Source organism: Colossoma macropomum, unplaced genomic scaffold (assembly GCF_904425465.1).
Source record: "Colossoma macropomum unplaced genomic scaffold, Colossoma_macropomum, whole genome shotgun sequence".
Lineage (NCBI taxonomy): Eukaryota > Metazoa > Chordata > Actinopteri > Characiformes > Serrasalmidae > Colossoma > Colossoma macropomum.
In genome coordinates this window covers 12501-25429 of record NW_023495848.1, presented here as the reverse complement: position 1 = coordinate 25429, position 12929 = coordinate 12501, and the positions used below count along the sequence as shown (strand labels likewise).

General features: G+C 42.5%; 1 protein-coding gene across 1 annotated transcript in view; it reads left to right on the top strand.

The window, feature by feature from the left end:
• Nucleotides 1–7344: 7344 nt before the first annotated feature.
• Nucleotides 7345–12929, top strand: part of LOC118803136 (butyrophilin subfamily 1 member A1-like) — a gene marked incomplete at its 3' end in the record, with an annotated part of 9353 nt that continues 3768 nt past the window's right edge. Inside the window, exons 1-2 of the mRNA XM_036563648.1 lie at nt 7345–8005; nt 12920–12929. The exon at nt 12920–12929 is cut by the window's right edge and continues 338 nt beyond it. Of these exons, the coding sequence (XP_036419541.1) occupies nt 7957–8005; nt 12920–12929 (59 nt within the window). The remainder of the gene's footprint in view (nt 8006–12919) is intronic.

Here is a 12929-nt window from a genome sequence, read left to right as displayed (position 1 = left end):
ATCAGGGAAGCTAAAGCTACATTTCCAGTAAACAACCTGTAGGCATCAGAATGTTCGTCCATAGGAAACCATCAAATGCATCTAGAATCAGTCCCAGAACATCTGTTAAACCATTACAATCCCTTACACTGGTAATTTACTGCAAATGTTTTAGTGCATAATCCCCTCCCTACAAAAACCCAGCAAAGTTTTTGTTGGTTCTAGTGGTTTTATGATAGCGTCTAATGGTCAGTAATGGTATTTTGTGTTTTCCTGATGTGTTGATCACAGTGTTAAAGATCCTAATGGTTTAAGAGTTGCCCTGTGACTGACTCTAGATGCATTGTTTCCAATGTGATCTTAGGGTTTTCTGCAGGAAACTATGTTTTCTAATGATTTCAGTCCTAATGGTTCTGTTTGTTTGTTTGTTTATTTGTTTTTCAGCAGGTTTCTGCTACTAAATGATGAAATATATTTATAAAAGCTCTGTCTTTATAACTAATGGCCTTTGACTTGATGACACAGTGGACCGAATCTGTCACTGCTGACTTTCTGAGCTACTGAAGCCACACTGAGAACTTTGTCACTGTGCAGAACAGAGAACATTAATCTGAGCTCTTAGACACTGATTTATTCCCAATGAGAGGACATTAACTGTAATCTGAGCTCTTAGACACTGATTTATTCCCAATGAGAGGACATATATATATATATATATATACATATATATAGTAACATCTGTTCACTCTTTCGCCTGGTCTTTGTGTTTTTGCATTTTCTTGGTTTCCTAGTACTGTGTTTTTGTTTATCTGCCATGTGCTTTTGTTGTCATGTTGGCTCCTCCCTTGTCCTGCCCTGTCTTCACCTGTTCTTTGTCTCCCTGCCCCGCCCTCTTATTGATCTCAGGTGTTTCTCGTTTTCTGTTGGTGTTTGTACCCCTGTGTTTGCTCAGTCCCAGTGTCTTGCATTGTGTCTATATACCCTGTTGTGGTCTCTTGTGTAGTTTACTTTGTTTTGTCATGGATTTATCTGTTCCACTCACCACTGGCTCTGTGTTTTTGGACTTTGAACCTCCTTTAATTAAAAGCAACTCGCACTTGCATCCTGCCTCAAAGCCTCGTTCGTTACATATATAGTTGTAGTTGGTTCTCTAATGTCTAACAGAGAAACTGAAAAGATAAAGTTGAATATCCTGTGAACATCCAGTTGAACCAGGTTCAGTTTAAACCCTCACCTGGATTCGGCTCTCTATCTCTCTATCTCTAAAATCTTAAAACCTGAACACTGTAGTGTCTGAAACAGAGCTCATTAAAAACTCTCAGTGATCAGTGAGCAGGTGGACTCTGGATCTGTAGATCATCCTGAAGCTCTTCGTATTCAGTTACGCGTCAGTGGCTCCACACAAAGGTAGGCTGAGCTCTTACTTTAACTCTCCATCTTTACTTTAACTCTGCATGTAGAAAACTCAACAGAACTCACAGTTCATCATGTTTCACTCTGTATTTCTCATATTCATACATTTTAACAGTGTTGTGGCTTCTTTATTGGAGTTTATTAAAAGTGAAAGTGAAATGGTGGAAGCTCACAGTGTGGGGTTAATGTGTAGATTATATCACAGTGGTATGTTTTTAAAGGATTGCATATAAAAATATATTTGTTTGATGTTTTTGCTTGTGTGAAATGTGCATTGTTATTTTAATGCTGTTAGTATTCAGTACATTTAAGCTCATTTTACTTATGTGTTTTAGTCCTTATTGACCTTTGCAGCTGTAACTGGGATGTGTTTAGCCATTTGCTTTAATCTTTTACTAACATGATTAACTGCAGTCGGTGTTGTACAGTGAAGAAACAGCTTTCCTAGTGTAAAACTAAAAAAAGAGTAAATAAATTCTGAATACTAACCATTTTGCTGCACTGCAACATTGAGTGGTTCTGTTGTACTGCAGCTCCCCCTAGTGGTGATTTTTTACTGATTCTGAGTGGATCAGTCTATAGTTACCCCAGTATTGTTAATAATGTCTCTGTCTAAACCAGAATACTGAATAATATTTATAAACTAGTACATCACCATTAAATGTCCTTTCATTAGTATAGTATTTATAGTATAGTAATATGCAGTTTTGTAAGCAGCCAATGGCTGTGTCCATATGCGACATGAATATGCAGTCAAATAATACTAGATACACTCACTGAGTACTGTATAAAAAACACCTCCTTGTTTCTACGCTCATTGTCCATTTTATCAGCTCCACTTACTATATAGGTGCACTTTGTAGTTCTACAGTTACAGACTGTAGTCCATCTGTTTCTCTGATACTTTGTTAGCCCCCTTTTACCCTGTTCTTCAGTGGTCAGGACCCCCATGGACCCTCACAGAGCAGGTACTATTTGGGTGGTGGATCATTCTCAGCACTGCAGTAACACTGACGTGGTGGTGGTGTGTTAGTGTGTGTTGCGCTGGTCTGAGTGGATCAGACACAGCAGTGCTGCTGGAATTTTTAAACACCTCAGTGTCACTGCTGGACTGAGAATAGTCCACCAACCAAAAATGTCCAGCCGACAGCATCCTGTGGGCAGCGTCCTGTGACCACTGATGAAGGACTAAAGGATGACCAACACAAACTGTGCAGCAGCAGATGAGCTATCGTCTCTGACTTTACATCTACAAGGTGGACTGACAAGGTAGGAGTGTCTAATAGAGTGGACAGTGAGTGGACACAGTGTTTAAAAAACAGTGCTGAGAATGATCCACCACCCAAATAGTACCTGCTCTGTGAGGGTCCATGGCCGTCCTGACCACTGAAGAACAGGGTAAAAGGGGGCTAACAAAGTATGCAGAGAAACAGACGGACTACAGTCTGTAACTGTAGAACTACAAAGTGCACCTATATAGTAAGTGGAGCTGATAAAATGGACAGTGAGCGTAGAAACAAGGAGGTGTTCCTAAAAAAGTGCTCAATGAGTGTATACTGTCAGGGCCGATATTAAGGCCACTCTTTTGATTAAACAGATATGAAAAGCCTTAAAATTTAAGTTAAATTCAGAAAAAAGCAGTGTTCAGCATCATCTTTGAATTCTTTAACGTGTTACCATTTAACAGATTATTAGTATTACCTGCTTTGTCCAGTACAATTTCTGCCCGAGAAATTGTAAACAAACAAGACAAACATTGCAAAATAAGGTCAACCTAAGACCCTCATGGTGTGCTAAGTTAGCCAGTTAACTGATTAATGCTTAATAAAACTGCCTGAACAGTTCACGTTAGTGAGTGTGTTTACATGCACTTAATAATCCAATAACTGCAGAAAATCAGCTTTTGTCAATAATACGATAAACGCGTTTACATGCACTTGAGTAATCAGATACTGAGGAAACTCCGCGTTTACAACCAGCCAATAAACTCACAGAAAAAGACGTGACATAATGTAAAACTCAAACTTCATACTGCAGCTTTTTTAAGTGCACTGTGCCACTTTAGTATGTATTTAGTATTCAAAATACATACATAAATCATCTAGAAAATTAAGAATATTTAAATCCTTCATTTCGTCTGTTTGGTTTCATCGTCACTCCAAAAGTGTTTTGCTGTGTCTAGCTTATTTCTGGTACCGCTGGCTGTTCTCCCGCATGCGCAGATTGAGTATGAAAGAAATCAGAGTTCATGGCACTGAGAAATCTGATTACTGAGCTAAAATCCAGCTCTCTATCAGATTTCTTAATCGGATTTCTAGATCGGAGTATGGTGTTTACTGTATGTACCACACCATAGTGCTGTGAATGGACCGTTAGCTATGCTGCTAACATCAACCACCAACTGTATTGACAGATGAAGTAAGAATCTGAACTGAGGGGCTTAAAAGTATTTTTAGCAGAGAGGATAAAATATAGTATTTTAAACAGACTGAAAGACATAAACCAGGCTCAACCACACCTTCATTAAAATTCAAGCTTTGAATTAGCAGTGGCCATATACCGGTTCATCTGGTTTGAAATTTTTCTTGCGTTATTAGTTTTGCCATTACCGTTATACCGGTATGCACATAAATGCAAATAACATGATGTATAAAGAGGCTCAGCAGATTCTCAGCTAAACTGATAGTGTGAACGACTTGTAATACTGACTAAATTCCAGCAGCATCTGATGGTCGTAAATTAAAGCTTGAGTGTGAGAGATGCGCATATGAGACAAACGACTTTCAGGCATAAAACAACATTCAGCACTGTTTTTACGAGGCTGAAGTTGGCTTCCTATTCGCCAGCTTCTTTTTTGAATTTCGAGAATTTGAGCAAGAAGCTGGTGAAGAAGCTCAGCTTTGTACCGTTCTTGCTGTGCTGTGGTCTTTATGCGCACTCACCTTCATCTCGTTAGGCTTAGAAGGCAATATTAGTGTTTGTCTGCATATTTATAATTTCCGTTTTTACTATTTCCCCCAATAAATATATTGTGACATGTGGTTTTCTCCAAGAAACTAGGGCGAGTCAGGATCTTGGTCCATAATGTAGCTTTACTCAAAACTTCAGAAGTTTCAGGGTGGTTTGATGTGAAATGCTTCACTGTAGAGAAACTTACTGACTCAGATGTCTTTACAGTGGTGGTGAGGAACCAGGGGTCACCATGACTACAACACAAATATAGACATTTATTTACTATGTAAACCACCCGTTTATCTTTGGAATCTAGGGAATGTTGATGATGGTAAAATGGTGGTAAATCTGATTAAGTGCTTTTTCTTTGGGGACTATTTTGCCTCAGAATGCTCTACATGTATCCCTCCACCATGAATGGATTAAAATAAATGGATTAAAATACAATTTAAGCCAAAACTTTATCACAAAACTTTCATAAAACAACATGTCAGACATCAGGCAGCTCATATCTAACCATGTCATATAATAGCTTTCTGTGAGGGAGCTTTTAGAGGTGGACGTCTGGTTCCTATCACCACCACTGCGAACAATTCTGACTGAAGTTTCTCTAGAACAGAGCGTTTCACACCAAACCACTCAGGATGACTCTGTTTACATCCCAACCATTTAATTATGCGGAGTTTTGGAAAAATAGGTGTAGTTTCACTTTAACTCCAAAGGAAGCCGTTACTTAGCCACTACTACTCCACAATGACTGCCTACCCTACCCTTATCCCTTCTTTGTTTACAGCCAGGCTCCGTGAAGTTTCTGTCAACAACCCCCATAAAGGAAGAATAGCCCCTACCCTATGAATTAAGCGTTCTACTACAGCAGCGCATATGGGGGTTGCTAAGGACTAAATTAAACTAAGCCTAGCATTAGGACCTTTTAGAAAAGAATGCATCAGTGTTTTTAAAAACAGGCGTAGAGTGACGCCACAACATTTTAGATTTACTTCACTTGTGAAATATGATCCCTATTAAAATTGAAAAGACATCCAGAATAATATGGACTTGTTAATCTAAAAAAAGGTTTAGCCTTTAAGCATCCAAAATGGTTTTATTTGAAAAAAATACATACACAAATACACTATACTGTGATACCGAAACCGTCAGTAATCTTAACAATACTGTGATTTAAAATTCTACTAGTACTTTAAACTGAAGTATTTACTAAATGATTCACTGTATAACTGCAATATTGAAACCAAAGAATGGTACCTGAATGTCTAACAGGCTTTAAAAGCTCATGTTTTTGGTACATCTGTCTGAAATAGTAGGCTATTAGACTCTGTGTGGAAAAACGAATGTGTGGCACCGTTAGCTCGATGCTAACACAACTCAGGAAATCGCATTGGGGCACTAGTGGTAACTGGCATTATCACTGTTACTACAGTGGACGAGTGTTTCAGCATTAAACACTGCTATATTATGATATCTGCAGTATTATATGACAAAAGACATTCATGAAATGACTGAAATATACCATAATAGGGGACTGAAAGTCCATTTTTTGGCAACAATAGCCTTTTAAAACTACATTTATTAGCAGAAGAATGGTTTATTGGGGTTATTATTAATTACAACTTAAATTATTAATTAAAAAGTGTGTATTTTTTTATATTTTATGCTGTCACTGGTTTATGAAAGCAAGTAGCCATATGAGGTTGTAGTTTACAGTGAATTTACCTCAGGGAAGGTGTTTTTTCTCAACAAGTCGGGCTTAAGAACACCCCATAACCTGTGATAAAGTCACAGTAATGCACAACTTATTAGGGCTTCTTGCTTCAATTAATGTTGCTGTGACTTAAAATTTAAAAAATAAAAAAGTAACACAATGTAACACATATGAGCATGAAAGAAAATTGAATCTAAAGGATGCAGCTTAGAACTGCAATAAACAGTACTGGTTTAGCCAGAATTCTGCTAAGCAACTTCTTGGCTTGAATGAAAATGAAGGACTGAATTTGGAATATTTAAGGTGTTTTTGTAGAGCTTGTATCAGTTTATACAGAATTCCATAATGAATCTGAAACAGCCGAGATATTTTAGAGTCACACAGTCAGAGGTGGGTAAAGTAGCCTAAACCTGTACTCAGTTAAAAGTATCATTACAGCTGTGATGCAGTGGAACTTCTTAGTACATCCAGAATCTATCAGCACAGGATCTGAAGTTTGTTAGGCTCTGTTCTCCACTTTTGAGATAATTTTGATTTGAATTAAAATAATGAACCTGAAAGGTCCGAGGTTTACGACGGCGTTTTTAGGGCCACTGTTAATAAAAATAAAAATAGTAAACTTCAAGAATAAACTTCGTAATATTTCGAGAAAAAAGTCACAATATTTAGGGAAAAAAAGAAACTCAGTCTCCCTGTCTCTCCTGCACATCAGCACCAGCCTGTTATTAGTATAAGAACCAGCTGAAACGGCTGAGCACTCGGACTCGGAGGAAACCGTGTTCATCTAGAATAAAGAGCCAGACGGACTCGGAGGAAACCGTGTTTATCTAGAATAAAGAGCCGGACGGACTAGGAGGAAACCGTGTTTATCTAGAGTAAAGAGCCGGACGGACTCGGAGGAAACCGTGTTTATCTAGAATAAAGAGCCAGACGGACTCGGAGGAAACCGTGTTTATCTAGAATAAAGAGCCGGACGGACTCGGAGGAAACCGTGTTTATCTAGAATAAAGAGCCGGACGGACTAGGAGGAAACCGTGTTTATCTAGAGTAAAGAGCCAGACGGACTCGGAGGAAACCGTGTTTATCTAGAATAAAGAGCCGGACGGACTCGGAGGAAACCGTGTTTATCTAGAATAAAGAGCCAGACGGACTCGGAGGAAACCGTGTTTATCTAGAATAAAGAGCCGGACGGACTCGGAGGAAACCGTGTTTATCTAGAATAAAGAGCCAGACGGACTCGGAGGAAACTGTCTGTCTGTGTTGTTGAAGGAGAATCTCAGGCAGGGTTGTCTACACGGCTATCGGGGGCTACATCTCCCCCCCATTCAAAGAGGGAATGGAGTTTCACAGACAGTGAGAATGATGATCAACATGATCCACAGAGAGACAGTTAGCCCACTTTATCCTCCAAATATTACGACTTTATTCTCTAAATATTACGACTGCTTTTCTCGAAATATTACGACTTTATTCTCGAAGTCTACTATTTTTATTAACAATGGTCCTGAAACGCTATCATAGAGGTTTAAATGTTTGACCAGATGAGTGCACATGCCATCACCAAGGTAACAATGACATCAAACAAAAAAAATTTAATTGTGAACTAAACATTATTGGCTAAAATGGAACTAAAAAAAGTACTTTCCTATTCAAGTATGTTTGTGGGGAAAGTAATTTACTGATTACTTAGTTCCATTTTAGTCATTAATGGTTAGTTTCTGACGCTTTTTTGCTTTGCAGTGTACAAATCTGTCCAAATGTTTTCATGGAGTTCATGGAAATGAGTAAGTGGACCTCCCACATCTGCCCGTCATCTAATAGTTAGACATCACAACGCCTATTAAGCTTAACCAGTAATAAACACTAACTAATATTGTTTTCCATTTACAGTGATGCTTCTTTTGTTGCTGATGTTTGATCTTCTCAGCTGTTCAAATGCAGGTAATTCATTAGTGTCACCATCAGCTCATCCTAAACCCCCAGACCCTGTTTACACCTGGTCATTTCTTTGATTTGTATCTATACTCCCATGCCAAAAAATGGGCCAAGCCTAAGATACTCATATTTTTCATAAAGGTTTTGGGCTGGTCAGAATCCAGATATAAACCCTATAGAGAATATTTGGTCTCACATTAAACACAAACTTGCTCTGTTTGAAGCCGTCAATGCTGAGTGGAACAACACTGACTCTTCTTTCTGTAAAAGACTGCAAGATTTCAACATCTAAATAAATCAAAGTGAAAGGCTGTCCTTTACTAACTTACGTTACCTGTTTGTTTAATTCTTGCTAATTTACTGATCATAATGTTTTGCCTTTGTTGGCTTAGTGCGGAGAAATCTCTGTATGTAAGGGACAAGGCCGAAAAACAGTATTTGCTGGCCGTGATCTTTGGGCCCTCAGGCAGCACTGCATTAAAAACAGATATGATTCTGTAGTGGAAATCACTGCATGGGCTCAGAAACACTTCTGAAAAACACTGTCTGCGAACACAGTTCATCGCTGCATCCACAAATGCAAGTTAAAACTCTAAAACGCAAAGAAGAAACAGCATGTAAACAGGATTCAGCCTTCTCTGGGCCCGAGCTCATTTAAAATGGACTGAGGGGAAGTGGAAAAGTGTCCTGTGGTGCGACAAATCAACATTTGAAATTCTTATTGGAAATCATGGACACTGTGTCCTCCGAGCTAAAGACCACTCAGCTTGTTATCAGTGCACAGGTCAAAAGCCAGTATTCATGATGGTATGGGGTGCATTAGTGCACATGGCATGGGTGACGTGCACATCTGTGACAGCACCATTAATGCTGAATGATATATACATATTTTGGCAACATATGCTGCCATCCACCCTTCCTGGATTGGGGCCTTGTCGTGGCTGAAGGGCTTGTGTGGTCTAGGGATCTTTAGAGCTAAGTCGTCGGGAGCAACATGCTCCTGGTAGGGTCTCCCAGGGCGAACAGGTCTGGAGTGAAGACCCAGACTAACTCGATCCAAAAACCTCCATGAAAAACGGACACAGAAGATTGTGAACCCTGCCCGGGAGAGGGTCACCGGGACCTACCCCTGGAGCCAGGCCTGGGGGTAGCGTCCCTCGGTGAGCGCCTGGTGGCCGGGCAGCCCACGTAACCCGGCCGGGCTCAGCCCGAAGAGGCAACGTGGGGGGACCATGTGGGCCCACCACCCGCAAGGTACAGCATGGGGGAGTGGTGCAGTGCTGTACAGGCAGTGGGAGATTGCAGGGGGGCCCTTGGTAGCCTAGGCTCCTGCGGCAGAAACTGGCTCTTGGTACGTGGAATGTAACCTCACTGGGGGGGAAGGAGCCGGAGCTTGTGCGGGAGGTTGAGAGGTACCAACTAGATATAGTTGGGCTCACCTCCGCCCGCAGTATCGGCTCTGGAACCAAACTCCTGGATAGGGGTTGGTCCCTCTCCTACTCCGGGGTTGCACAAGGTGAGAGGCGCCGGGCGGGTGTGGGGATACTCACGAGTCCCCGGCTGGCGGCAGTGCAGTTGGAGTTTGTCCCGGTGGACGAGAGAGTCGCCTCAATGCGTATTAAAATCGCAGAGAGGAAAACTCTGACTGTTGTGTGTGCTTATGCACCAAACAACAGGTCGGAGTATTCTGCCTTCTTGGAGCAAGTGGGCAGGGTTCTGGAAAGGGTCCCGCCTACAGACTCCATAGTCTTACTGGGAGACTTCAATGCTCATGTTGACAATGACTAGGAGACCTGGAGAGGCGTGATTGGGAAAAACGGCCTGCCCGATCTAAACCCGAATGGTGAATTGTTATTGGACTTCTGTGCCAGGCATGGATTGTCCATAACGAACACCAAGTTCGAACACAAGGATGTTCATAAGTGTACATGGTACCAGAGCTCCTTGGGTCAAAGGTCAATGATTGACTTTGTTGTCGTTTCATCTGATTTGGGACCATATGTTCTGGACACTCGGGTGAAGAGAGGTGCTGAGCTGTCAACTGATCACCATCTGGTGGTGAGTTGGATCAGATGGCAGGGAAGACTGAGGGTTAGACCCGGTAGGCCCAAGCAAATAGTGAGGGTGTGCTGGGAACGACTGTCGGAGGCCCCTGTTTGGAATGATTTTAACTCCCACCTCCGGGAGAGATTTTCTCATGTCCCGGAGGAGGTAGGGGACATAGAGTCTGAATGGACCCTGTTCAAAACCTCCATTCTGGACAACTTTCCGGCGACTCAGGAGCGGTCGGGGTGGCTGCGCCCAGGCTGTATTCAGCAGGGGTGGAGAAACTCTGACTTCAAATGAGGATATTGTCGGTCGGTGGAAAGAGCACTTTGAGGAGCTCCTTAATCCGGGAGACATGCCTCCCTCATGGGAGTCAGGGCCAGAGGCCTCTGGCGTGTCAAGCTCCATTTCCCTGGTGGAGGTCACTGAGGTAGTTGGCAAGCTCTTCAGTGGCAAGGCACCAGGGGTGGATGAGCTTCGTCCAGAGATGCTCAAGGCTCTGGATATTGTGGGGCTGTCGTGGCTGACACGCCTCTGCAATAGTGCATGGACCTCGGGAACAGTACCCTTGGACTGGCAGACCGGGGTGGTGGTCCCTATTTTCAAGAAAGGGGACCGGAGAGTGTGTGCCAGCTATCGGGGTATCACACTACTCAGCCTCCCTGGGAAAGTCTATGCCAAGGTGCTAGAAAGGAGACTTCGACCGATAGTTGAACCTCAGATTGAGGAGGAACAATGCGGATTCCGTCCTGGCCGTGGAACAATGGACCAGCTTTTCACCCTCTCATGGATTGTTGAGGGGGCATGGGAGTTTGCCAACCCTGTCTACATGTGTTTTGTGGATTTGGAGAAGGCTTACGACCGTGTTCCCCGAGATATCTTGCGGGAGTATGGGGTGCCGGGGTTACTACTCCAGGCCGTTCAATCTCTGCACACCCGGAGTAAGAGCTGTGTTCTTATACTTGGCATTAAGTCGGACTCTTTCAGTGTTAGCGTTGGACTCCGCCAGGGTTGTGCCCTGTCTCCACTCCTGTTTGTGATATTCATTGACAGCGTGTCAAGGCATAGCCGGGGTCAGGAGGGCATTATGTGTGGAGGCCGGAGGGTGGCGTCTCTGCTATTTGCAGATGATGTGGTTCTTTTGGCTGGATCACATGGATGCCTCCAGCGCGCACTGGAGCGGTTTGCAGCTGAGTGTGAAGCGGTTGGTATGCAGATCAGCACCTCCAAGTCTGAGTCCATGATCTTAGCCCGGAAAAGGATGGTATGCCCACTCCAGGTAAGGGGAAAGGACTTGCCCCAGGTGGAGGAGTTTAAGTATCTCGGGGTCTTGTTCACGAGTGATGGGAAGAAGGATCGTGAGATCGACCGCAGGCTGGGACAAGCGGCAGCAGTAATGCAGTCGCTGTACCGGACTGTAGTGGTGAGCCACTCGGTCTACCGATCGGTCTACATCCCGACCTTCACCTATGGTCATGAGCTGTGACCGAAAGAATGAGATCGCGAATACAAGCAGCGGAAATGAGCTTTCTTCGCAGGGTGGCGGGCTACACTCTATTTGATAGGGTGAGGAGCTCAGCCATCCGGGAGGAGCTCGGAGTAGAGCCGCTACTCCTCTGCATTGAGAGGAGCCAGCTGAGGTGGTTCGGGCATCTGATCCGGATGCCCCCTGGACGCCTCCCGGTGGGGGTGTACTAGGCACGGCCTACCGGAATAAGACCCCGGGGTCGTCCTAGGACCCGCTATCTCCAAGATGGCCTGGGAGCAGCTTGGGGTCCCCGGGAATAAGCTGGAGGAAGACATCCAGACAGCGTCTTTTTCACACAAGGCCTTGATTATTTCAGCAGGACAATGTAAAACCACATTCTGCATATATTACAAAAGCATGGCTCCGTATTAAAAGAGTCCGGGTGCTAAACTGTCCTGCCTGCAGTCCAGACCTGTCAGCCCCTGATAACATTTGCCACATTATGAAATGAAAAATGCAACAAAAGAGATCCAGAGCTGTTGAGAAGCTCCTTTAAAAACATGATTTTACACGATTTGCATATCATTTCATTCTATTTTTCTGCACAGCTTTACATCTTTTTTATGGAAATGGGGTTGTAAATGTGATTATTTCCTATAAATTAAGTTTCTTTTTTTTGCCAAGAAGTGTACTTGAGACTTGATCTCTGAATGTAATGTGCCAACTGACCTCTGCATAGTTAGGTTACATTTCTTCACTTAAAACTGGACATTGTTTGTTTAATAAAGTAGGATTTAATAAAAAATTGCAGCCCTTGCAATACAAATATTATACTCTTGAAATTGTGATTTTAAGATTAATCGTTACAGGCAATGTGCGTTGCGCAATGTCCCAAGACACTGAATAACGAAGCTAGTAAAGATTAACTAAACTAGTGCTTTATTTTGACCAGCTTAGTCCTCTGAATGCAACTGAATGAGAGAAGAAACTGAAGAGCTGAATGTTAAGAGATGAACTGAAGGAGCAGCGGTGCCTTTGTATAGTGACGGCAGCTCAGTAGGTCTTTTCCCCATAGAACAGCTGAGGGATGTCATAGTGTTGGGAGGGGATTTGGTTGTTGGAGGTGACTTGGAGAGACAGATTCATTTACACTAGTATAACATCTGGATAAAGTGCGTCTCAGACCGCTTCCCAAAGTTAAATCCGATTGAGCGATCACATTTGTTTACATTGTCTTAAATGTGTCTTGGGTGCGTTTATACCTGCATTTTTACGTGGATGATCTATATCCAGCTATAATCCTGACACTCAAGACCAGGTTTAAACAAGGTCTTAGAATTTCCATCCAAAATATATGCTGAATATTTACAATTCACACGTCATTTATAATCTGTTTTTCTTTTTAGATACATTCTC